This window comes from Phacochoerus africanus, chromosome 7 (genome assembly GCF_016906955.1).
Source record: "Phacochoerus africanus isolate WHEZ1 chromosome 7, ROS_Pafr_v1, whole genome shotgun sequence".
NCBI lineage: Eukaryota > Metazoa > Chordata > Mammalia > Artiodactyla > Suidae > Phacochoerus > Phacochoerus africanus.
The window spans coordinates 6,896,392-6,923,022 of NC_062550.1; the positions used below are offsets into that span (position 1 = coordinate 6,896,392).

The window sequence follows — 26,631 nt, forward strand, 5'->3', positions numbered from 1 at the left end:
GTGCGCCCTTTTCCCGTCCAGCTGACACGCCCACTCCCACAAGGCCCTTTCCACAGGCGTCCCGCTCTAACCCCACCCCGTCCGCAGAGCCCCGCCCCCCGTCGAAACCCCGCCCCCCGCCTGCCGTCTGGGCTGCGCGCACATGCGCGAGAATGCGTCCCCGCCCCCGCCCGGTCTTCCGCGAGGACCCTGCCCGTCCGCGCTCTGTCACCTCATAGTAGTCGTTGCCGGTGGCGGGTGCGGGGGCGCGAGCAGCGCTGGGCGGCCTCTCCCCCGCCCCTCAGGCCGGGCCCGGGCTCGGTCTCCCCCCCTCCCTCCGCTCCCCGCCCCCGTCGGGTACGGGAAGGTCCTAGCCGCTGCCGGGTGCCTGAGGGACTTCGTGGCCGCAGCCGCCACGGGTCCCGATGGAGCCGCCGAATCTCTATCCGGTGAAGCTCTACGTGTACGACCTGTCCAAGGGCCTGGCCCGACGGCTCAGCCCCATCATGCTGGGTGAGGGGAATGGGGCGAGCGGCAAGGGGGGCGGGAGCCGGGCGCGAGGGTGCCGGGACGGCAGGCCGAGGTGGGGAGGCCTGGGCCACGGCTGAGGGGGAGGCGCGGGGCCCACGGGATGGAGAACAGCCCGAGTGGAGAAGGAGTGAGTCTGAGGTTGGGCCCCTTCAGCCCCACTGGCCCATCTTCACGTTTGAATTCAGGGAGAAAGGATGGCGGAGTCACGCCCTCCCGTAGCCTTTCAGAGCCCCTTCAGCCGGGAGGTGGGGGAAGCCGGCTCTGGGTCCCGGCGGGCTCCTTGACTCGTCGCCTGAGGAGCCGTCTACGCTCCTTCTTCCTCGGCGCTGTGTAGAGATGGTGCAGATGGCTGGCGCGCGGTTCCCCTCGCGGTGAAAGGGACACTGCGGAGGAGAGCCCTCCCTCCGTGCCAAAAGGAAACTCCTTCTGCAGTCCCTGGGGTAGGTGGGAAGGGAGAGCTAGAGCTGCACAGGCGCCCAGCTAAGTCGGGTCGGCTGGAGCCCGAACTCAAGAAATCACCAAGTTCGGTCTGACCCTGACGTCTTCTCAGCAGTTTCTGAGTTCACCGTTTCTGCCCAGATGGTAAGAAAGCAATTCTGGGGGAGAATAGGATGCTGTTGTGTGCGTAAGGATTAGTAAGGGAAGGGTTTCCGTAGTGCTCCATTAAACTACTTACCCCCCAGGAGAGGAAGTCAGCCCTAGTTCAGTGTAGATCAAACCTCTCTATAACCCAGATACCAAAATGTCTTGTGTAATGCAGGAGTTGCCAGGTTTGTGATTTCAGATGATACTAGGCAGGAAAGGATTCTGGGAATTGAAAATTGAACAGCTTTGGCAACATCCATTTGAATGGCTAGTTTTTCCTGGCTTCTGGGGAGACATTAGAGAATGTTTATGTTCCTGAGACAAGATGGCAGAGGTCAAGTAAGCCAGGCTACCTTGGAGTTTTAATGTCCTTGAGTTTCTAATGTGTCTCAGGGGGTTGACCCTGGGCCAGTGAATGATTCCTGTATTCGGCTTCACATCAGAATCACCTAGGATGCTTGTTAAAAATATAGAAATATACGTTCATTTCCAACATATCCTGTTAAGTGGGAATAGGGAAAATGAAGTTGGAACAGTTCTTTAGATATGCAAGTATGTTTAAAGCAACAGTTATGGAGTTCCCGATGTGGCGCAGTGGTTAACGAATCCGACTAGGAACCATGAGGTTGCGGGTTCGGTCCCTGCCCTTGCTCAGTGGGTTAAGGATCCGGCGTTGCTGTGGCTCTGGCGTAGGCCGGCGGCTACATCTCTGATTCGACCCCTAGCCTGGGAACCTCCATATGCCGTGGGAGCGGCCCAAAGAAATAGCAAAAAGACAAAAAAATAAAAATAAAAAAAAATAAAGCAACAATTATGTACATGCTTTCTCAGGCAAATAATTATACATAAGAAAATTGCTAGCAGTAGTAGCTTATGGAAAGAGGAACTTAACCCTGGGGGACAGAAGTGGAAGACCTTGCTGTAGACTTTTTTATATCTTTTGACTTGTGTCCTACATACGTGTATTCTCTGTTCAAAGTAAGCAAAGTTTTAAATATATGGATTCTAGAGCCTTATTACACAAGTACTAAATAAGTTTTGATCCATAAATCTGTGTTTTTGATAAACTCCTCAGATAATTCTTATGTGATCCATTATTAGAAGTTTGGGCCTAGATCACCAGTTGTTAAAATGAGTAAGGCAAATTTGAAAGCAAAATTTACAAAGTCACTGTTTGAGGAAGATGCTAGTCACTAATAGATTACATCAGTCAAGTTCAAACTCAGCTTCTTGGAACGGAGCCATTTTGTTAGTTTGGTCATGGTGAGGTGTTAGATATTTCCTAGAACCATACATAAAGCTTCTCCCTTTACACTGGATGTTTTTGGTTCTTTTATTGCATAGTTATTGATTTTAGCAGAAAGGGGCCTCAAAGTCATTGGTTCATGATTCATGTAACAGATATTTATTGAGTGCCTACTATGTGCTAGTGCCAGTGTTAAGCTTAACTGATGATGTGATAAACAAAGATGTTCTATGTCAAGATGTTCCAGGTTTAGTGGAGAGGACACTTAAAAAAATAAGCAGGAGTTCCCGTCATGGCGCAGTGGTTAACGAATCCGACTAGGAACCATGAGGTTGCGGGTTCGGTCCCTGCCCTTGCTCAGTGGGTTGACGATCCGGTGTTGCCGTGAGCTGTGGTGTAGGTTGCAGACGCAGCTCGGATCCTGCATTGCTGTGGCTCTGGCGTGGACCCGTGGCTGCAGCTCTGATTAGACCCCTAGCCTGGGGACCTCCATATGCCCCGGGAGCGGCCCAAGAAATGACAAAAAGACAAAAATAAATAAATAAATAAATAAATAAGCAAATAAAATAATTACAAATTTTGATAGGTACTAGGCTGTATAGGAAGCCAGCTAGGTGCTGAGACAGAAAACAAGAGAGGAGTTCCCTGGTGGCCTAGTGGTTAAGGACCTGGCATTGTCACTGCTGTGGCTCGGGTCACTGTTGTGACAGGTTCAATTCCTGGTCTGGGAACTTTCGCATGCTGTGAGTGTAGCCAAAAAAAAAAGAAAGAAAGAAAATAAAAAATAACAAGAGAGACCTTTAAGAAGATCAGAGTAGTGACTTTTAACTCTACTTTGATAAAATTAAAAAAAAAAAAAGACTAGTGACTTTTTTTAAGGTTATTTTTGGCCATACCCACAGCATGCGAAAGTTCTGGAGCCAGGGATTTAACCCTCTCCACAGCAGTGACCTGAGTCACAGCAGTGATGACACCAGATCCTTAGGCAGCCAGACCACCAGGGAACTCCCAAGGATTGGCCTCTAAATTGAGAAGTTATGGATGAGGAGGTAGTCCCAAAGTGGGTGGTGGGGGAGTTACTGTGTTCAAGGCAGAAGGGAGATTAACCTGCCTAGGTGCCAAGACAAGAAAGCCTGTCCTGGTGGAGTTGAGGACCTGGCCTCCACCCACAACCTTTTTTTTTTTTTTTTTTGGTGGGTGGGGCAGCCCAGCAGGCATATGAAGTTCCTGGGCCAGAGAGCAGGTCCAAAACGCAGTTTCAGCATATGCCCCAGCTATAGCAATGCCAGATCCTTAACCCAGTGTCCTAGGCCAGAGATTGAACCTGCGTCCCAGAGCTCCAGATGCACCACCAGTCTCACCACCGATGCTGTTGGGCCACAGTGTGAACACCCCATAATTTTTAATAGGTGTGAATTCCCAGAAAACCTTGGCCAAATTGTAACTTCATCAGTTTCGCACATCTGATTGCAGTGGTATCTCTGAGAACCTCTCACTTTACCTACAGATCTGATTCTTTGTCCCCTTTTATGCCGTTTGCAAAAGTAATGAAGAGTTATCAAAGCTAGTAGACATCACTTTCTAGAGTTAAAAACTTAGGGAAAATGAGCATTGCCTTACTTGTTCATCCCATCCAGACATCACTAACCTTAAAGCTGGGTATGTCCCAGTCCTGTTAGTAGCCGTGTATTGATTTCCCATTCCTAAATATATTTGAATCTTTAAGAAATCTTGGAGTTCCCGTCGTGGCTCAGTGGTTAAAGAATCCGACTAGGAACCATGAGGTTGCAGGTTCGATCCCTGGCCTTGCTCAGTGGGTTAACGATCCGGTGTTGCTGTGAGCTGTGTTGTAGGTCACAGACGTGGCTTGGATCCCACGTTGCTGTGGCTCTGGCGTAGGCCAGTGGCTGCAGCTCCGATTGGACCCCTAGCCTGGGAACCTCCATATGCCACAGGAGCAGCCCTAGAAAAGGCAAAAATACAAAAAAAAAGAAAAAAGAAATCTATTTGTTTCCTGATTTTTGTGATGAATTTTAGAAGGATATTAATAGTTAGAATTTATTGAGAGCTTACTCTATGCTAGACCCCTTTTTTCTGAGTACTTTCGTGGGTTATATTCCTCACCACAATTTGGTAAGATAGGTCCTATTATTACCTCCATTTTTTAGTTGAGGAACCTGAGATATATAGCATTAAGAAATGTGACCCCGAGTCCCACAGCTGGTGTGTAGCAGAGGTGGGTTATGAACACGGGCCGTCTAACTTCCAGGGTTCACATTCTCAGTTATTTTGCCATACCACCTCTCCTGCATAATGCGTTCCTTTGTCATTGATGTAAAGTAGGCACCTAGTTCAAGTTTATAAATGCCCCTTTGGCCAAGTGTTTCAAATTTGGATGAGAAAAAAATCTGGCTTCAATGTGTATGTGCCTTTCATAATCATATATTGATTGATTTTATTTTTGCTTTTTAGGCCACACCTGTGGCATGTGGAAGTTCCCAGGCTAGGTTCCAAATCAGAGCTGCAGCTGGTGGCCTACGCACAGCCACAGCAATACAGGATCTGAGCCATGTCTGTGACCTATGTCACAGCTCATGACAATGACAGATCCTTAACCCACTGAGTGGGGCCAGGGATCCAACCACCATCCTCGTGGATACTAGTCAGTTTGGTAACCCGCTGAGCCACCACAGGAACTCCATATAATCACAGATTTATGATCATCCCTCCTAACTTTCATTGTCCCAGATTGATTAGTGTGACCTCATCAGCATTGCCCATTTAGTCTTTTTTTTTTTTTTTTTTTGAGGAGGAGGAACTTCATGGTGGGATAGCCTGGGTTCTCTATCTAGTTGTAGTACCCTCTTATTATGACAGTTTCTCGTTATAGGGCCCCATCTAGTCTATTACAGTAATGATGGAACTAGATAAAGCCCAATGTAATTCCATTCTCCCCTCAAACAATGTAGACTCCACAGTTTTACCTTGTCCGGTTTTCAGTCTTCTGGAATTGCTTCCCATGAAGGTATTCCTGCTCCACAGTCCTTCACTCTTCATGAAAACAGTCCAAGAATTGTCCTTTTCATTCTAATCTAGCAGACAGCCTGATTGTACTTTTTTTTTCATAGTCTCTATTTGCCTAAGATAATTAGCTATTATAATAATCCTTCAGTTCCTCCTCTTAATAATTTTGGCTGCTGTTTAAATTTCTTGACCTCTTTCTGTGCTAAAGTACATAGAGATAAATGTAGAGGTTTGTTTATTTTTTAATTGTGGTAAGAGGTATTTTCTATTTGCTGATTGTTTTCTGATCTGAAGTTTTGTGTGCATGTACATATTCCAAGACCACATTTATTTTTCTTTACAAGCCTGTCTCAGATTTAAAGACTTAGGCATATACAGAGTTCCCTGGTGGCTTAGCAGGTTACGGATCCGGCATTGTCACTACAGCAGCTCGAGTTGCTGATGTGGCACAGGTTGGATCTTTGGCCTAGGAACTTCCGAATGCCATGGATGCAGCCAAAAAAATAAATAAATAAAAATCTGTGGTACAAATGGTGATGAAGTAACAGACATGAACTCTGTCCTCAAGGAGTTTATTTAGTTAAAAATATATAATGTTGTGCCTGGGCAACATTAAATAACAGCACAAAAGAGATTATGATTAGATGCCAAAAAATGAGTGAGTGGTGAAACAATTATTTTAGGCCTTGAAAGAAAGGACAGGCCATGGTGGGCTGGATGTGTCAGAAAGATTTCAGTAAGTTGAGCTCCTGGAGGACAGGGACTGTCTGCCCTGTGTGTCCCCAGTAGCCAGTCAGAGGTAATGGTCAATATATATTGATTACAGTAATGATTGAGATTTGTACTCAAGCTTAATGATTAAGAAAAATTTATTTGAATCTGAAGGGATTTTTTTAATGTTTTAATGCCACCTATTGTGCTTTGTTTTATTCATTGTGTGAATATATATTGATTACAGTAATGATTGAGATTTGTACTCAAGCTTAATGATTAAGAAAAATTTATTTGAATCTGAAGGGATTTTTTTAATGTTTTAATGCCACCTATTGTGCTTTGTTTTATTCATTGTGTGCACTGTTGTATATCAGTCTAATGAATTAATTTAGTAATCATGAACTTTCTTTATGACAAAATGACAACTACTGTGGCTTTACCAGGCCCTTGATGATCCTTCTGCTTTTCTCTCCACTCTCGCCTGTCTCCGCATACTGAATGTACTCTGCGTGAGCCTTTCTCAGCCCCGTTCCACAAGAGAATTAAGCCCTAGGGAAAATGATCTGAGTGACTCTTTTCTCATTTTCCCAATAGATACCTCAGGGCATTCAAATTAATTAGGGCATTCTCTTGCAGAACCCCAGTGGAGAAGGGCTGTTATACACCCTCTCAGGACCAAACCCTTTCAGTTCTTTTTTACCTCCAAGCCTTTTAAAGGCTGCGCCCTCTGCTAGGGATGCTTTCTCTCCTCATCTCTTAGCTTGGACCACTTCTGCTCACCCTTGAGGTCTAATCTTCCCTGGGAAACTTTCCCTGACCCCCACCCTGCAAATCTTGGTCATGTGTCTCTATCATATGCTGATAACACCCTACAAACTCTCTTTTTTTGGTAATCTCTTTTAATAACATTTATCGTTCTATTTTAGAATTGCATGTTTTCTCACCTAGGTCCATTCCCACAGTCCCAGCTGAAACTGGAAGCTCCACTGTGGCAAGAACTCTTGATTGTACCCCCTGAGTTTAGCATAGTTCTTGGCATTTGGTCAATAGAAGCTGAGAAAGTGGCAGGATATTACAGACCTACCTCAAAGCATTGCTCTAAGGCCTGATTAATAACAGCAAGCAGTGATTAAGAGGGAATCCTCTCAGTACTGAGAAAAACAACTCACAAGTCACTTATTTTTATGCTGAGCAAGAATCTTGTACTGGGAGTTACCGCTATGGCACAGTGGGTTAAGGATCAGCATTGTCTCTGCCAGGGCACAGGTTCAATCCCTGGCCCAGCACAGTGGGTTAAGGATCCAGCGTTGCTGCAGCTGCAGTTGTGGCTCAGATTCTATCTCTGGCCAGGAACTTCCATATGCCACCGGTGTGGCCAAAATTAAAAAAAAAAAAAAAATCCTATACTGTCTCCAGGGAATCCTAATGCTAGAGTATTATGTAGTTTTAAACCTGCCCATTTTGAGAGTTAAATTACCCTCTTAGTTTTTATCAAAATGTATTGCATTTTGATTTTGTGATAACTTTGTCTACCTTAAAGGAGGGGCAGGCCCTCTTGCCAATAGGCTTTTTTTTTTTTTTTTTTTTTAAACAATATAGGCACGGAGGTCCACTTATATTATTCATATGTTTGCTTTTACCTTTTCCCACATAGATTCAACATTTATCCAGTGGTTCCAGAGAAGAATAAGCTTATTTTTTGAGCTAACCTCTTCACATTGCTGATAGTCTGGCAAACCAGATTAAAACACTGCCAATTAAGAACACTTTGGGAGTTCCCATTGTAGCACAGCAGAAACGAATCCTACTAGTATCCCTGAGGATTCGGGATTCAATCCCTGGCCTCATTCTGTGGGTTAAGGATCCAGCATTGCCGTGAGCTGTGGTGTAGGTCGAAGATACGGCTTGGATCCTGGGTTGCTGTGGCTGCGGTACAGGCCTGCAGCTGTAGCTCTAATTTGATCCCTAGCCTGTGAACTTCCATATGCCACAGGTGTGGCCCTAGGGAAAAAAAAAACACTGTCATTGTGGGAAGGAATCTAGGAGTTGAGCTGGGGCTACTTTTGCTGAGCTAATGCTGTCTGCCGCTGCACTTCCATCATCATCATCCACTTTATGCTTATTTTTTAAATTTTTTTTCACTTTATGCTTATTAATAGACATTTATTTAGCACCCGTCATCTACCTGCCAGTGCTGATCTTGAGCATGTTGTCTCAAGATTGTCTGTCCATAATCAGCTTGTTGACTCTATGCACACGTTCCATTATTGTAGTTGATGAGGAGGTAGATGGAATATTTTCTCCTTGGCTTTTATATTACTGACTTTACTCTTAAAATCAGTGGGAGGCTGACTAGTGTGGTCCTCACGCTACATTCTTTGTCATTTGAAATGAAAAACAGGGCTAATAACCATGACTTCCGTTGTTTTCATGTGCCTATCTCATAGGCTTCAAGATCAGTGTGTCATATGTGCCAGCAAGCTAAGAGACCTTGAGTGCAGCCTTCTGACCCAGCTCCAACTTGCCGAGGACCTAGTGGGAAAACAGTCTGCTTCTACACTGTGCTAACAGCCACTGAGCCTTGTGCCACATGCCAAAATGGCCTTGTGCCCTAATTCAGTCTCAAGCCCCTGCCACCTACTCAACTACTGCTGCCTCAGTCTGACCAAAAAAATTTTTTTAAATCAGGCATTCTCTTATGGCACTACGGGTTAAGGATCTGGTGTTGTCACTGCAGCGGCTCAGGTCACTGCTGTGGTGCGGGTTCAATCCCTGGCCCAGGAACTCCACATGCAAGGGCCCAGCCAAAAAAAATTTTTTTAATTAATTCAGTCCCACTTAACACAGCCTGTCACCCTGTGGAGGAGGCCATGGCCCTCGTGCTTATCTTCATGAGAGCAGGCCACTGAGCTCATGACATTTCTACCTGAGCTGCTTTAACGAGTACATTGTCATACCCTATTTTTTCTTGTTTTTGCACTGGACAAACTGTGCATATGTTTATTTACCTGTTTATAAATGTTGCTAATACTTGCCCCAACTCTACTAAAGGATAACTATGAGGCACTTTCAATTTAAGGATTATAAATCAACTATAATAATTTTTTTTTAAATAAAGGATGTAAATCCACTCAGTCCATTTTAAGTGTTGTTGGCCCCAAGTGTTTGGCAGATGGATTAATAAATAAAAGAATGAATAAAAGGATCTTTTTTCTATAGTTTCTGTATCATTCTATGAATGGATGAGACCTTAAATGTGCCTTGATGTTGTTGAATAAGGAGGAAATATAATATCCAGCTTACAGACGAATTTAGTGATCAATACAGAGAATATCAAGGAGAATAAAGTAGGGTTTGTATCTCACAACTTTTTTTTTTGTCTTTTTTGTCTTTAGAGCTGTACCCACAGCATGTGAAGGTTCCCAGGCTAGTAGTCTAATTGGAGCTACAGCTGCCAGCCATAGCCACAGCCACAGCCACTGCCACTGCCACTCCAGATCCGAGCCACATCTGTGACCTACACCACAGCTCACGGCATCACCGGATCCTTAACCCCACTAAGCGAGGCCAGGAATGGTCTCTGAGGCCTCTCTCCAAAAATTATTATTATTTTAGTAGGGCTGGGTTTGAACTGATGCATCTACACCTGGCAGCTGTCTCCTGGGTTATAAAACATGGGCATCAGAGAGGGCAGTAGCAGATTTAGAGTGCAGTGTGCCAGGGTGGCAAAGTCATTTGAATAAGAAGCCAGAGCAGCCAAGACTGGAGTTAAGAACATTGGTCTCATTAGCACTGTGTGTCAACCAGCAGAGCTAATGAAACGGAATGTGCGTGTAGCATCTCTGTCCTCTGTTCCAGGATCTCTGCTTGGTGCTGGAATTACAAAGATGCATGAGAAACTACCTTTGTCTTTGTGACAATTGTAGTCTAGTAGGGGGAAGGACATGTAAATAGGTCGTTTCTATACCAAGGTACCATGAGAACAGCCATTAAACTTTCAAATTATAAAGCCTAAAAGAAATAAGAGTTAGTCTTTTGGGGGGTACTTATTATGTGCTAGGCGCTGTGCTGGGCTTGTTTCATATGTCATCTTTTTTAATCTTGGAAATGCTAAGTAGACACTATTATTCTTTTTTTTTTTTCCCTAAGGAAGCTAAGGTTTAAATAGTGCCATCCCAGGGAGTTCCTGTCGTGGCACAGTGGTTAACGAATCCAACTAGGAACCACGAGGTTGCAGGTTGGGTCCCTGGCCTTGCTCAGTGGGTTAAGGATCCAGCGTTGCCATGAGCTGTGGTGTAGGTTGCAGACTCGGCTCCAATCCTGCGTTGCTGTGACTCTGGCGTAGGCCGGTGGCTACAGCTCCAATTCGACCCCTAGCCTGGGAACCTCCATATGCCGCGGGAGCGGCCCAAGAAATGGCAAAAAAACAAAACAAAACAAAATAAAAAATAAAATAAAATAAAATAAAATAAATAGATAAATAGTGCCATCCCGTAGAACTTCCTGCAATAATGGAAGTGCTGCAGATCTGCACTGTCCCATCCCTTACTACAGCCACATGTGACTGTTGCGTACTTGAAACACAGTCGTCAACTGAGGAACTGAACTTGTTCTTTTAATAGCCACATGTGGTCACTACCATACTGGACAGCTCAGGCTTGGGAAAGTTCTCAACTTCTATAAGCTGGTCTCTGTGATCTGGTCCTCCGTTACATCTGCATATGTCCTACTTTTCTCCTCATCATTTGCCTGCTCTAGCCACACTGGCCTCCTTCAGATCCCTTAGATACACCTGGCATGCCCTTCTTGGTATAGCTCCCTCCCTTGCCTCCTTTCAGGCCTTTGTTTACATGTTACCTTCTCAAAGAGGCCTACCTGCCATCCCTGAAATGACCAATAACCCTTACCCTGCTCTTATTTTGTTAATTTACCACTCATTACTGCTAACCTACTATGATTTATTGTATTTATTATTATTATTATTTATTGATTGACATATCCCCCCACCCTTTAAGTACCATAAAGGAGATTTTTTGGGGGGGGGGTCTCCGTTGTTTACCAATATATTCCTAGTGCCTGGGAGAATAGCACCTGGGAGTTCCTGTTGCAGCTCAGCGGAAACAAACCCAACTAGTATCCATGAGGATGCAAGTTCCATCCCTGGCTTTGCACAATGGGCTAAAGATCTGGCATTGCCGCAAGCGTGGTGTAGATCGCAGGCATGGCTTGGATCTTGCATTGCTATGGCTGTGGCGTAAGCCAGCAGCTGCAACTCTGATTTGACCCCTAGCCTAGGAACTTCCATATGCCTCAGTGGGGCACCAAAAAGAAAATAACAACAACAACAACAACAACAACAAATTAACTGACTGAACTGATAGAATACGGTCTGGCCTGTCTACACCAGAACCTATATTCTTTTTTTTTTTTTTTTGGTCTTTTCTAAGGCCACACCTGAGGCATATGGAGGTTCCCAGGCTAGGGGTCTAATCGGAGTTGTAGCCACCGGCCTACACCAGAGCCACAGCAACAGCAATGCGGGATCCGAGCCGAGTCCTGGACCTACACCACAGCTCACGGCAACGCCGGATCCTTAACCCACTGAGCGAGGCCAGGGATCCAACCCACAACCTCATGGTTCCTAGTCAGGTTCGTTAACCACTGCACCACGATGGGAACTCCCAGAACCTATATTCTTATTCACAATACTGTACTTCCTCTCTTTCGAATGTGATGTTCTTCCCAGAGTAAATGAGCAGGAGCAGGAACACACATGAGAGAGTAATACCCCTTACCTGTTCAGTTCCCTGCATCATTGCATATCTCCAAGGAAATAACAAATCCCTGCCATTTATACAATGTGCTGTTTTAGAAGTGGCAGTCCAGAAGAGCATATCAGCTCTATTTAGAATGCAGTGTTAGTCTCCCCATCTTACACATAGTAAAAAGAGGGGTATGGCCTTTTAGAGTCTTCTGGAGTCAACTGGAAGGTGAGAATCCAACCCAGTTTATCTTTTTTTTGGCTGGGCCTATGGCCTGTGGAAGTTCCTGGGCCAGGGACTGAATCAGCACTGCAGTGACCCAAGCTGCCAGTGCCAGATCCTTAACCCGCTGCACCACAAGGGAACTCCAAAACCCAGTTTATCTTAGAGCCCAGTGAACCCAGCATTGCAAATGCTTGTCCTAAATGGGTTACCACTCCCCTTTGGTCCATTCTGTTTCTGATCCACCTGTGTGGAATTTCAGCTCAGTTTGGATAAGGGCAGAGCCTGCCACATAGTCTCTAGGACACTACTGCAGAAATCCCAGGCCAGAGTCCTCTGTGCACTTGTGATCTTGTAGGCCAGAGCAGCAGGTCTTGTAGTGAAAAACAGACTGGTCTCTGGAACTGGAAGAGAGGCAGAAGAACTGTGCTACATTTTATTTTCCTTTCTTATTTCATTTAGCTTTGCAGCACTAACAGCAAAGGATGAAATGTTTACAAGTAAAATAGATTCAGCATTTCATACCAATTTGCTGGATACTAAAATCTGTTCTTAGATCTTACCTATCGACTCTGAGGTGGAATTTCTTTGATCATTTTAAGGTCTTTACCCTTTTCCCCAAGGAGGCCATTATATGTAACATTACCACTTAACAAACTTCTGTGTACCACACACCATGTTGTTATTATTATATTATTACAGCTTACAACTTTGTATTGAAGAAACTGTGGCTCAGGTTGAGTAAACTTGCCCAAGATCCACTGCTAGCAAAGGGAAATGCTTGGATCTGAACCCATGCCATGTTCTTTTTTTTTTTTTTTTTTGGCTTTTTGCTATTTCTTGGGCCACTCCCGCGGCATATGGAGGTTCCCAGGCTAGGGGTCGAATCAGAGCTGTAGCCACCGGCCTACACCAGAGCCACAGCAACGCGGGATCCAAGCCACATCTGCAACCTACACCACAGCTCACGGCAACGCCGGATTGTTAACCCACTGAGCAAGGGCAGGGACCGAACCCGCAACCTCATGGTTCCTAGTCGGATTCGTTAACCACTGCGCCACGACGGGAACTCCCATGCCATGTTCTTAACTGCCTCTGATGACACTATGCTGAGCCATCAATGGGTTGTTATGGAGGAGCCATGGTTACTTTTATCTCTTTGAAAAAAAGAAAATTAGGCTAATGTTATCTCATGTTAAAAAGGCAAAGTATTACCACTTTAAGAAATAGTGTAACAAAGGGAGAAGCAGGAGTTCCCGTCGTGGCGCAGTGGTTAACGAATCCGACTAGGAACCATGAGGTTGCGGGTTCGGTCCCTGCCCTTGCTCAGTGGGTTCACGATCTGGCGTTGCCGTGAGCTGTGGTGTAGGTTGCAGACGCCGCTTGGATCCTGCGTTGCTGTGGCTCTGGCATAGGCTGGCGGCTACAGCTCTGATTAGACCCCTAGCCTGGGAACCTCCATATGCCGCAGGAGCGGCCCAAGAAATAGCAAAAAGACAAAAAAAAAAAAAAAAACAAAGGGAGAAGCATAAGCTTATCACCCTTAAGCTTAGTGCTTAGAGTTTCATCCTTTAGAAAGTCACAGGGCAAACACGGAAGCATGGAAAGTAATTTAGCAAATCAATAAATGGTTACCATGAAATCACAAACAAAGGTGAGTGAGTAATGTTTGATTATGTTCTGGTGTCTTTTGCTGCCCTTCCTCTTCAACCTGTTGTGTCTCCCATAGACCAAAGCCCTCACTCCCCTCTCTTCCCTCCAGTTTATCTTCTGTTCTTATGTTATCTTTTAGAACCATTTAAAAACATGGATCTGGAGTTCCCATCGTGGCGCAGTGGTTAACGAATCTGATTAGAAACCATGAGGTTGCAGGTTGGATCCCTGGCCTTGCTCAGTGGGTTAAGGATCCAGCATTGCCGTGAGCTGTGGTGTAGGTCACAGACTTGGCTTGGACCCTGCATTGCTGTGGCTCTGGCGTAGGCCAGTGGCTACAGCTCCTATTAGACCCCTAGCCTGGGAATCGCCATATGCCGTGGGAGCAGCCCTAGAAAAAGCAAAAAGACTAAATAAATAAATAAAATAAAAACATGGATCTGATCAAGGCACTCTACTGCCTAACAACCTTCAACACCCCACGTTACAGGACAGCCTCCAGTCCAGGTTTCCCCTGCTTTGCTCATACCCTGCCTGCCACTTGCCCTCTTACTGTTACTGCACCCTTTGCTTTACCCTGCAAGACCTTAGACTTTTTCACAACTGGGCTTTTGTACATACTATTCCCCCTGGCAGAAATGTCCATCCATGCTTCTGTTTTTTTGTTCACTGGTTGAATTACAGCTCCTGAAGATAGTTCTCTCCCTCCACCCCCGTGGAAGTTCCCAGGCCAGGGATCAAACCCATGCCACAGCAGTGACCTGGCCCACTGCAGTGACTACACCAGATCCCTATCCGCTGAGCCACAAGAGAATTCCATGAAGGTAGTTCTGTATTATTTTTACCATTATTGTAGAGCCTATCAACATTGTGTTTTAGTTAGTTATGTGTGTGTGTTTCTTTTTCCACTTGACTTTGGACTCCTTAAAAGCAAGGCAGTAATCTGTTTGTATCTGCATTTCCACACCTCACGTCATTTCCAACATGTCGAGGTATAGTATACATATGCATTGACTATTCAGATGGATGGCTTTTGCAAAGTTTGCTCTCTCATTTTCTAAAGAATTTCATTTCACGTATGCTTAATGAAGAAGTGGATAATTGGAATTCCCGCCATGGGTCAACGGATTAAGAACCCAACTAGTATCCGTAAAGATTCGGGTTCATTCCCTGGCCCTGCTCAGTGGGCTAAGGATCTGGTGTTGCCATGAGCTGCCGCATAGGTTGCAGATGTGACTTGGATCTGGTGTTGCTGTGGAAGTGGCATAAGCCAGCAGCTGCAGCTCTGATTCAACCCCTAGCCCGGGAATGTCCATGTGCCTCAGGTGCAGCCCTAAAGACAAAAAGAAGTGGATAATAGCTTTTCCGTAGTGTTGTTTTACTTGGTCTCTATAGATGATACAAAGAAATTAAAAAGGCAAAGTTGAATTGACCCTAAAGGGGAAAGAAAAGCAGACATAAATTGGTTAAATCTATATTAGTGTTTCCATCTTGCATTCTGCCTGAGGATTCTGATTATTTTTAAACTTACTTAATGCAACACAACCTAAGAATCTTATTGGAGAATTGCATTCCTAGAAAGTACCCCAGGAGGTTTATAATGTGTTACCATGAATTTGATTGGTGTTCTAAATTACTCTGGCTGGGAAGCCATTTAGTCTAGTCCCAAGTGACTAAATCTCTTTTTTTCTCCACAGGGAAACAACTGGAAGGCATCTGGTAAGTTGGGTGGGGCTCCCTACATTGACTGGTTTATAAAACCAAACAACATGCATTTCAGGTTCCATATCTGTGGCTTCCGGTTTGAAGCCACAAATCTTCAAGTTCTAAAGCAGTGGCTCTTAACCAGGAGTTATGAATGTCTAGAGTCATTTGGGCTGGATGGGTGGAGGTCATGGATGCTGCTATAAACATCCTACAATAGACAGGACATCCCTTCACAACAAAGAGTTACCCAGCCAAAAATGTTAGTGGTGCTGAGGCTGAGAAACCCTGTCCTAAAGAAAAGCAGAATGGTGTCCTGCCCCCTCCTGATCAAGCTTTCTAACTACAAGTCCTGAGGACCTCACCTGTGTCTCCAGACATGCCTGCTCTGGTCTCCAGACCCATCCCTGTCAAACACATGACGGTGGCTGGGCTCTCAGCTCCATTTCGGAGGGAACTGTAGGTCAGTGTTCTGTCTGGACTCCCAGAGCCTGCGACGTTTTGGTTGACCAGAATGACCCTTTGCTTTGTTTGACTTGAAGCAAGAAGTACCATGAGCACCTTCACCTGAAATAGGTCCACACTTAACATCATCTGGTTCTTCTCTCAACATGGTCCAGGTCAACTGCTCCTGTTAGTTTAAAAAGCCTGCAGAATTTTATTTCAGTAATTGATAATTAGTATTGGTGTGAATGTCTAAGGACTTCCTTCTGCGCACGTGATCTGCCCCAGTGGTTCTCCACAGGGGACAATTCTGCCCACAGAAGACCTTTGCCTAGCCACGTGTTTGGTTGTCACAACTGGCAGGGAGGAAGGGGACGGGGGATATGGTAGTGCCATCTAGTGGCTAAAGGCCACGATGCTGCTGAACACCCTAGAAGGCACAGGACGGCCCCCACAACAAGGATTATCCAGCCCCAAATGTCAGTGGTGCCAAAGTTACTCTTAGGGTTTTTTTCCTTTTTACAGCTGTACCTGGGGCTCATGGAGGTTCTCAGGTTGGGGGTAGAATTAGAGCTGTGGCTGAGGCCTACGGCACAGCAACAGCAACACTGGATCCAAGCCACGTTGCAGAAACACCAGATACTTAACCCACTGAGCAAGGCCAGGGACTGAACCTGCATCCTCATGGAGACTATGTTAGTCCCACTGAGCCACAATGGGAACTCCTACACTCAGTATTTTTTAATAACCTATAAGGGGAAAGAACCTGAAAAAGAATATGTAGATGGATAATGTAACTAACAAGTGCCAAAGTTGAGAAACCCCGATCTATGGTATTTATCTTACCTTTGTTTGGTTAGTTTTACTTTTTTTTTGTCTTTTTTTAGGGCCGCACCTGAGGCACATGGAGGTTCCCAAGGCTAGGGGTCAAATCAGAGCTATATGTGCCAGCCTGCAGCACAGCCACAGCAGCGTGGGGTCCAAGCCTCATCTGTGATCTACACCACAGCTCATGGCAACACTGAATCCTTAATCCACTGAGCAAGGCCAGGGATCGAACCCGTGTCCTCGTGGATACTAGTTGGGTTCGTTAATCACTGAGCCAGGATGGGAACTCCAGTTGGATTAGTGCTACGAAGCTGTTGACTTTGTAAGTTGTATCCCTTAAGCAGAGATTACTCTCATTGCAGTGTCCTGTTTGCTGTCTCTCAGACCGGTTTTCATCTCTCTGGCTCATTCCGCCTCTTCTCTGCGTTTCAGGCACACCTCCATAGTTGTACACAAGGATGAGTTCTTCTTCGGCAGTGGTGGTATCTCCAGCTGTCCACCGGTGAGTGCCTTTCCCACCCTGTCCCGCAGTCTCTGGGTCCCGGGGGTTCCTACAGACCAGGAACTTTGCTGCTGCTCTGTAGCTCTGGCTTCTAGCACAGTGTATATAGTTCCTCATGATGACCATAAGCTCAGTAGCCTTCCCAGATCTCCTAGCCAGTTGCCCTCCTCTCTGCTTCCACAGCACTGCGGTCCCTCTGTGTCACACTGACCATGTTACTGGTGAAATGAGCTGTCACTGAGTCCCCACAGGGAGCCATGTATAAGCTCCTTCTAAGCTGAGACTGTCCCACTCCCTCCACCGTCATCAGCTCAGTGCCCCATTTGTAGTACAAACTCAGTGTGAAGCTGAACGATGAGGGCTAAGAGGTAAAGTGAGTTGCCCAGGGCTGTGCAGCCAGTTACAGCACCAGTTCTAAACCCAGGTCTCTCTGACTCTAAAGCCCGTGCCCTTTTCCGGAAAATTCCTGTCCGAGCTGTCAAAGGGGTGTCGCAGGAGGTACTCAAGCAAAAACCAGGCAACCATTCACTCTTACACTCATAAATGGGAAGCCACTCTGTATGTCTTCCTCCCACTGGCACCCACCTCTTACGAGAAGGCCTTCAGTAAACCCAGTCGGTTCTTCCTTGTAAGTGTATCTTAAACCAGTCTGTCTCTCTTCATCTCTTCCCATTTCTCCAGAGCTTTCACCTTAATCCAGGCCACCCTCATTTCTAGCCTGGACCACAGCAATGCAGCCTTTCTTCTTCCTTCTTAGCCCGTTCTCCATACGGAAGGCAAAATGACCTTTTCAAGATAAACATCTGATCATGGTATTCCCCTGCCTAAGTCGCAACTCTCCCCATTGCTCTTGGAGTAAAACCCAGAAAGCTCAGCATAGCCGTCAAGGCCCCATCTGATCAGGTCTCAGTCTCTGGATGGCCTCTGTGCAGGTTGCACCTTTCCCCACCCCCTCTCTTCTCTTTCCTTGAACACACTTTGGACATTTAAACCTGTCCTCTGACTTCAGCCTCCCTGATCCTTCACCTGGTTATGCCTCTCCATCCTTCAGATGAGCTCACTGTCCCTTTCTCAGGCAAGTCTTCTCTGACCTTCGGACTGGGAAGGTCCCCTGACTTATGTACTGTTCTTTTTCCAACAAGACTCTTATTGCAGGTCATGACTGTACATTGGTTGATGGGATTGTTTGTTTGTTTGCCTTCCCTGCTAGACTGTAAGCTCTATGAGGGCAAGAATCTTGTCTTTTTGTCCACATCATACTAGCATAAGGCCTGGCACATAGCAAGTTATCAATACGTGTTTGCTATATGAGTGAATAATAGAGTGTCAGGTGGTAACCCTTTAGTCGCTTTTAGCCCTGAGATTATTGTTCTCTGACTACAGTCATCATCCTGCTCACCATGCCTCCCCCAGTGCCTAGAACAATGGCAGGCACTGGGCAGGTGCTCAGTAGCTATTGGTGAATGTATGATCTTTTGGGGGAGCTCTGTTCTGCAGTGCTGTCCTTTACTCCCCAGCCCATCCCAGCTCTCCTCCCCAGTGATCCTGTTGCTTTCCCCTTGGCCAGTTTCCCCCACAGCCTGTCTCTCCTCTAGTCTGCTGTGGCAGCTGTTAACCCATGGCTGAGGGTATTCTGTATTGAGGGGCCATTAACTCCCTTGCAAGGGAAACCCTATCACCACATTAGATTAGCCTCACAGATCCAAAGGGAACTGAACGGTGGAAATATTTGCCGATCTGCCAGCTTTCTCACAGTTCTTCACATTTTCCCAGTGTTACAGGGATGTCAGGTGTGTCACAAGAAAAATTGGCTGCATATACTGTGACCATAGGCATGGAAAGACAGCCTGTCAGATGTGAGCCCCTTTTGGTTGTCCTATTCTGAGCAGACATGTTGGAGACAAAGGGAGACTTCAGATTCTAGGTTTCATTCTCTTTATCAACTGAATGAGTCCCTGACAGCAACAGTGTCAGGGGTCTTACCTGCAAGAGACCAGGGCCCACCTGAAACAAGAAGCCTGATTTCTTAGCACGTCGCCAGCACATAGCAGTGGAGAATCGTCAGGAAGCTCTAAGCCAGTGTAGCCTTGACACAAATAGGAAATAACTCTTCATCTGCCCTGGATGCTCTGAGTGTTGAAAGTCGTTGAAATAGAACATTTGTGGTCTTCCATGGGAAGCCGCATTAAAAATTCAGTGGGAGGAGTTCCCAGTATGGTTCAGCAGTAGCAAACCCAACTAGTATCCATGAGGACACGGGTTTGATCCCTGGCCTCGCTCAGCAGGTTAAGGATCAGGAGTTTGCTGTGAGCTGTGGCGTAGGCCAGTGGCTACAGCTCCGACTCGACCCCTAGCCTGGGAGCTTCCATATGCCACAGGTGCAGGCCTAAAAAGACAAAAAATAAATAAAAATTCAGTGGAGTGAGTGATTTAATGACTTTCTTTGGGTTGGCTTTTTTAGGGAGGGACATTGCTTGGGCCCCCAGACTCTGTGGTTGATGTGGGGAGCACAGAAGTCACAGAAGAAATCTTTCTGGAGTACCTATCCTCCCTGGGGGAGTCTCTGTTCCGGTGAGTGGAGACGGGTGGTGGTCAGCTGGGTCCCCCACGAGATAATCAGCCCCTGAGGGCAGCCACCAGGTCCTTTCCCCCAGAGCATGCAGCACAAGGAATAGCCCAGTATTTGCTGAATACAGATGAAGGGAGAGCGCTTACCATGCCACAAAGTAAACCTCAGCATTGTCCAAGGCTGCCGTTCCATCCCAGCATACCTACCGCTGAAACTTTGAGGGCAGGAAGAGCTCTTTATTCCTTCCGATTAAAATCCAGCTGCTGCTGGAGTTCCCATCATGGCTCAGTGGTTAGCGAATCCAACTAGGAACCATGAGGTTGCGGGTTCAGTCCCTGGCCTGCTCACTGGGTTAAGGATCCAGTGTTGCTGTGAGCTGTGGTGTAGTTTGCAGACGAGGCTTGGATCCTGCGTTGCTGTGGTTCTGCTGTAGGCTGGCAGCTACAGCTCTGATTCGACCCCTAGCCTGGGAACCTCCATATGCCACGGGAGCAACCCTAGAAATGGCAAAAAGACAAAAAAATAATAATAATGATAAAATAAAAATTAAAAAAATAAAATAAAATCACCTGCTGCTGTTTCAGGGCAGGCTGCTCTCAACCAAGTATTTTGTCCTGAAAATCAAAAACAGGGTCTGGGGAGTTCCCGTCGTGGCGCAGTGGTTAACGAATCTGACTAGGAACCATGAGGTTGTGGGTTCGATCCCTGGCCTTGCTAAGTGGGTTAACGATCCGGTGTTGCCATGAGCTGTGGTGTAGGTCGCAGACGCGGCTCGGATCCCGCGTTGCTGTGGCTCTGTGGTAGGCTGGCGGCTACAGCTCCGATTAGACCCCTAGACTGGGAACCTCCCATATGCCGCAGGAGCGGCCCAAGAAATGGCAAAAAAAAAAGACCAAAAAAAAAAAAGAAAAAAACAGGATTTGTAGAGAGGTTGGGATGAAATATAAACTTGAGCAGGTTTTCTCTTAAATGATGAAACTTTATCCTGCAGTATAGCACTGGAAACTACATCTAGTCACTTACGACACAGTGTGATAATGTGAGAAAAAGAATGTGTGTATGTGTGACGGGTCACTTTGCTGTACAGTAGAAAATTGACAGAAAACTGTAAACCAGCTATAATCGAAGAAATAAAAATCCTTAATTTTTTTTTTTTTTTGCCTTCTTGTCATTTCTTGGGCCGCTCCACAGCATATGGAGTTTCCCAGGCTAGGGGTCGAATCGGAGCCAAAGCCACCGGCCTACACCACAGCCACAGCGACGCAGGATCCAAGCCATGTCTGCAACCTACACCACAGCTCACTGCCACGCTGGATCCTTAACCCACTGAGCAAGGCCAGGGATCGAACCTGCAACCTCATGGTTCCTAGTCGGATTCATTAACCACTGAGCCACGACGGGAACTCCCAAAAATCCTTTAAAATTTTTAAAAAATTTTTTAAATAAATAAAAATAAGGAAGGTTTAGTCAATTTCAAATGTAAAACTCTAACCCTGGGGCTCTGCTTTTGTAATTGCAGAGATTCTCCTGAAACTTGCAGGATCCATATGTTTTTATTTCATCCTTCCCTTAAAAATAGGTTTTTAGGAAGTTCCCCTTGTAGCTCAGTGGTAACGAGCCCGACTAATATCCATGAGGCTTTAGTTCAATCCCTGGCCTCGCTCAGTGGGTGAAGGATCTAGCATTGCTGTGAGCTGTAGTGCAGGTCCCACATGGCTGTGCTGTGGCTGTGGCTGTAGTGTAGGCCGGCAGCTGTAGCTCTGGTTCGACCCAGAGTGGCAAATCCAGCCGTCCTTTTGGAGTATTGAGAGAGAAGGGAAACCACCGTCCTCAAGCTCCCCTGTGCTCACCACGCACTCTGTACCTGGTTTGAATTGTTTCACGTACATGCTTGCTGACCCTCACATCTATTTCCCAAACCCTCTCACAATGTACAGAGGTGAGGCCTACAACCTCTTCGAACACAACTGTAATACCTTCAGCAATGAAGTGGCACAGTTCCTGACCGGGCGGAAGATCCCTTCGTACATCACTGACCTTCCCTCTGAAGTTCTGTCCACGTAAGTGGCCTCTGCCTCGAAAGCGCTATTCACAGCCAGGGACTCTCCTCAGGCCCACATCTGCCCCCCTAACCGCCGCAGAATCCTCCCAGGCCAGGTGGGACCCTGTCCTGAGGCAGCTCTAACACGGAAAGCCACCATGCTTTCTACTCACAGGTGCTCACCTGTGTTACCCTCACCCTCCCTGGAGCCGGACCAACTCTACCCTGGCCTGAGTACAACTGCAGAACAAAGAGACCACTCGATGCTGGCCCCAGCCTTTGTACAGAATCCTGGCATGTGCCTTTCCCATTGCACATGAAGCATGCCGCTCCCCAGAAGTGCCCACTTACAAGGAGTCTTTGAGAGACAGCAGAGAGAAGGCGGAATCAGTAGGGTGGCTTGTTTTAAAACTGTTGTTAATCTTTCTTCCCCTGCACCTTGACTCTTTGACCCCTTAAAGACAACTTCCTACTCACTTCATACCTTGTAGCACACAGTCAGCCCTCAGTAGATGTCCTCTTCAAAAACAGAGGTAGCCCCTCCCCTCTGATATGGCCCAAGCTTTGTGTGCCGTCATCCAGGCAAGTGTCGCCTGAAAGAACACCCACCAGTGCCATCACACTCCTCCTTCCTTTTGCTGTTGATTGCATTCAGGCAACTTCCACCCACTCTAGGACCAGGTCCATTTACTAACTGACTCAGTTTCTCCTGAACTAGGGCCCTGTCCAACAGGGATCCTGGCAGGTTCAGCAGGCTCAGCAAGGTGAGCTGTTCTTCACACCTGGTAGGAACCCCTCAGGAAAAGAAGGCTGTTGTCATTGTCAGGCCACATCTCCCAATCCTGGCCCTTCCTTCTTATTCCCTGGTGGGTGTGTTAAACCTCACAGCATTACTGAAAGATCTAGACGGGGCCCTGAGCAAGCACAAGTATCTGGAATAGGATGGGTGGGGTTCTTGGACTTGTCTGAATATGGGTTAATAGTTCTTGGTTTCCTCTGTTTATGCTTTTAGAATATTTCATTTCCTTTGAACTTGGGGATGGTTCTCAAAAATGGCAGCATCCACCCAAAAAAAAGCCAGTAACTGTGAGATGTGCTCTAAGCAACCCAATTTTAGGTTGAAGTAATCTTGGAGAGTCTCTATGACTGCCATATTTGCAGTCTTCTTTCCAGCTAAGCTACTCTGACAGCAAACTGGGAGTCCTTTATAAAGTGGCATTAACACCTTCTGACAACCTGAACTTGTCATTTGTTGGTTTGTTTTGCTTTTTAGGGTGGCGCCTGCAGCATATGGAAGTTCCCAGGCTAGGGGTTGAATCAGAGCTACAGCTGCCGCAGCAACATGGGCCTCAAGCCGTATCTGTGCCTTATATCACAGCTCATGGCAGTGCCAGATCCTTCGAAACCAGGGATCCAACCCGCATCCTCATGGATCCTAGTCGGGTTTGTAACCCACTGAGCCATGACGGGAACTACTGTACCTGAATATTCCCTGTGCCCCGGAGAAGACCTCAGTTCCCTGAGGAGTCCAATTGTGTGCTGTCTTCACTGCTGACTTCTTTTTCATATCCTTTTTCTTCTTACCTCGGCTTCCTAATTTAAACTTTATCTTCTTGTACCATGAGAATTAAAGATTCAAGCATGGAAAGTACAGAAAGCTCTGGTTCCCGGTATGTACCCAACCTGTTCAAACCACAGCTAACCGGGACCTAGAGGGGAAGGTAGCAGGACGGTAGCATTTACTGAGGAGAGAACGCTAGGAGTGAACACAGAGCAGACTAACGCAGAGATCCCTCTGAGAAAAAGGCTGTGTGAGTCAGGTGAGAGAATTAAATGAGGTGAGAGAACTTTCTCCTGGTGTGGCCGTGCTGCTGAGCATGTGGGCAGAGCTGGGCACGCTGGCCAGCCCACCCATCCCAGCCCCCCGTCTGCTCTCTCTGCAGGCCCTTCGGACAGGCCCTGCGGCCCCTCCTGGACTCCATCCAGATCCAGCCTCCCGGAGGGAGCACAGTGGGCCGACCCAACGGCCAGAGCTAACAGGACTCCATGGGACCGCCCTGCCTCACCGGGGCTTTTCCTTTTTAAACAAAACAAACCCTACCAGATTTCTATTTTATAATTTTACATCAGAGCTAACAACCAGGGGACGGCTTTTTAAATTTCCCAGGGAAGGAGCTCATCAGGCTGCACATAGGACAATGCTGCTAAGAAACAGAACAAAATGCCATCCCTTCTAATAGTATTATACTAATTTATTAAGGCTGTCTTGTTTGTGAGTTCACTTTTGACGCTGCTTCCTGAGCGTCCTCCACACTGGAGAAAGGGAGGGGATTTGTTTAAGCAGAAAGCAAGCGGCACAGTGTGGGGAACCCCAACCTAGGACCTCTTTCCGGAGAATGCCCACGCTCTACCCAGGTTGCCACCACCTGTGGGAGCCAGGTGGGTTTTACGTTTTCCATGACCTGGAAGTGGTTACTCTCTAGCATTAAATGAACCAAAGGATATGGTGCACGTGGGACCACTTTCAAGATGACTCAGCCAACCTAAAGGAACTCTTTAGCCACAGTCTCTCCCACCTTTCCTCTCCTCCCTCAGTCAAGGCCACGGGGCCCGGGCTGGAGCAACCCAAAGCCTCAGGATCGAGGGAGAGCAACAGCAAGTGTCAGGCCAGAAGAAACAGGATAAAGCCATTCTTCCTTCCACCTAGACTGTGTACCAATCCTCTGACGTGGATTTTGGAGACCTGCCTAGCTGTCTGCTGACTGTTCTTCCCCAGCATAGCTGCCCTGTCACAGCTAGTGAGGGTCGGGAGCAGCAGCAACCCAGCCCTGTTGTCTGCGAGTGGTCCTGCAGGTTATTGCAGTCACTGTGCCCCCCCAGCCAGAGCAGTGTGCCGTGCGCAGCTCGGGGCCAAGGGGCAACGTCCCCGACGCAGAAAGAATAGGAAGGCCGAATCCAGGTGGCAGGGAAATTTAGGGTTGTTTCTGGTAGGGATTTTTACGAGATCCTAAGTGTGTTTCAAAGGCACGTGTTATTTCCGGTGTCATTCTGACTGTAAGGAAGCGAGGTTGAGGGTGTAAGTGGGCATTTTCCTAAAGAGCTGCTGCTAGGAGCTTATAGGCAGGAAACAGTCTGGAAGCTTCTCACCTGGAGAGGCTCTCAGAGTCTTTCTTCAAGTGAGCCTCCTTTAAGTTGAGAAAGTGAATGTGGAGGAGGGGCTCAGATCTTCTCAGTACCTGAGTCCAGCCTTGGCACTTGGGCCCCTCCTGCCACGGCTCCTGCCACTTCTCAGACTTGAATTATGTTCTCTTTCCTGGGGTCTGGCCTGCAGCAGGTGCCTTTCCTCTCCAAAAAGCTGTTGCTCACGTCTGGCCTCATCTCCTCCCATCTCTGCTGTTAGCCATGGCAGTTGGCATCACCAGGGTCTTAGCTAGAGATGTTATTCTGCATTAGTGTTTGCCTGTCACCTGACTGGGCACATGTGTGATGACTAGCTGTGATGGCAAGGGACACTTTGGAACTTTCACGGTTGGAAGACAAACCATTAAGCACTTTAATTTTTCTGAAGACCCACTGACTTGCCAGTGTGCATGGTAATGAGACATTAGAGTAGAAACTAGCACCGGCTCTTATTTAATGTTGACCCTCTGGCAGAATTGGGCCACGGCGAGTGGGTTTCGGGCGGGCTTCCTCCTGGGAGGGCAGCGCGTTGGTCGAGGACGTTGCTCTGCTTCCCAGCTGGGTTTCTGCCCTTTTCCAGCTTGCCTCGCCCAGCCCTCGCTCTCTTCCAGGCCCCTGCTCCAGACCTCTCTGCCCAGGGCACTCAGCTCTAGCCAGAGGGTGATGGGCATCAAGGCTCCTTCTTTCCCCTCCCCCATATCCAGGCTCAGCTGATTTCTTTCCCTCCCCCAGTGCTCACCTCCAGACCCAGGGCTGTACCAAGAAGTTAGCCCACGTGGCTCCCCTGAGAGACTTTGAGTCACTTGCTCATTGAAAGCCACCCTTCATGCCCAACAGCTATTTGTGCCAATGCCTGTGCCTTAGGGTTTGTGGGGAGAGAAGGAGAGGTCAGTAAGCCGTCTTCTCAGAGCTTTGCAGGAAGGCGAGCTCTCCCTCCCCCACCCAAGGCCCAAGGTCACTAACTGGAACCCCGGGCCCGGCGAGGACCCCACCCCCACCCCATCCTCACATTTCTCTGTCTACCCCAGAACCTCAGGAGCCTGCTCATCGTACGAGCTGGCTCCGCACGGGTGTGCGCAGGCGAGCAGGGTGAGAGCAAGCTGTGTGTGTGATTGTATCGCCTCCATCGAGGCCCATTGGTTTAAAGGGACAGGGAAGGAGGAGGAGGGATGAGACCGTCACCCCCTCCCAGAAATGAAGTTTGTACCTTTGCGATCCCTTTTCACCCTTGAAATCAAACTAATAATGGTATCTAGTATGGAGGTGTTTGCTGTTTTCCTTTGGTATTTTTTCTAATGCAATAAATTCACTTCTGCCTGCTTGCATTTGTGTCATGCATGAAGCAACCACAGGCTGTGCTTCGTCTGTCTCCCTCTGAGCTGAACTGTGCTGAGCCTGGATAGGCCGCCTTTGCTTGGTTGTACGCCTTGTGGATGAGAAGTGGCAAGAGCAGTAAAGAACGGATGACTTTCACCACTGGATTATAAAGATGGTGAGAAGGTTCCGAGAGAATTCGGCTAGCCCATGGTCACCTCGTGGCCAGTGGTAGAGTCAGGCTCCTAAGCCTGGTCTGCTGGCCCCAACTTCTAAGATCTTGGAGGACATCTGACTGCACCCAGCAGTGTTCACTTCTGGGTTCATTGTGGC

The 26,631-nt window shown here is 47.2% G+C and overlaps 1 protein-coding gene across 3 annotated transcripts; it reads left to right on the plus strand.

Moving 5' to 3' along the window:
* Positions 1 to 145: 145 nt before the first annotated feature.
* DESI1 (desumoylating isopeptidase 1) lies at positions 146 to 26,306 on the plus strand. Of its 3 annotated transcripts, XR_007135744.1 has the most exons (7): positions 147 to 492; positions 15,414 to 15,435; positions 17,125 to 17,194; positions 19,656 to 19,765; positions 21,701 to 21,823; positions 23,183 to 23,624; positions 23,748 to 26,306. XR_007135744.1 is itself a non-coding variant. In XM_047786137.1 (6 exons), the coding sequence occupies exons 1-6, from the start codon at positions 405 to 407 to the stop codon at positions 22,122 to 22,124; spliced, it is 558 nt and encodes a 185-aa protein (XP_047642093.1). In that variant the 5' UTR covers positions 146 to 404; the 3' UTR covers positions 22,125 to 23,036. The 3 variants fall into 3 exon arrangements, 2 of the variants coding, with proteins under 2 accessions (XP_047642093.1, XP_047642094.1); XM_047786137.1 differs by lacking the exons at positions 23,183 to 23,624; positions 23,748 to 26,306 and adding an exon at positions 21,980 to 23,036 and having other exon boundaries at positions 146 to 492; XM_047786138.1 differs by lacking the exon at positions 23,183 to 23,624 and having other exon boundaries at positions 149 to 492.
* Positions 26,307 to 26,631: the final 325 nt, after the last annotated feature.

What these genes read in the sequence shown, in the direction of transcription:
- DESI1 (XM_047786137.1), top strand. Translation starts at nt 405, where the DNA reads ATGGAGCCGCCGAATCTCTATCCGGTGAAGCTCTACGTGTACGACCTG. An exon ending in AAACAACTGGAAGGCATCTG is followed by an intron (nt 15,436 to 17,124) that starts GTAAGTTGGGTG and finishes TCTGCGTTTCAG; the next exon opens with GCACACCTCCATAGTTGTAC. An exon ending in CCCTCTGAAGTTCTGTCCAC is followed by an intron (nt 21,824 to 21,979) that starts GTAAGTGGCCTC and finishes TTCTACTCACAG; the next exon opens with GTGCTCACCTGTGTTACCCT.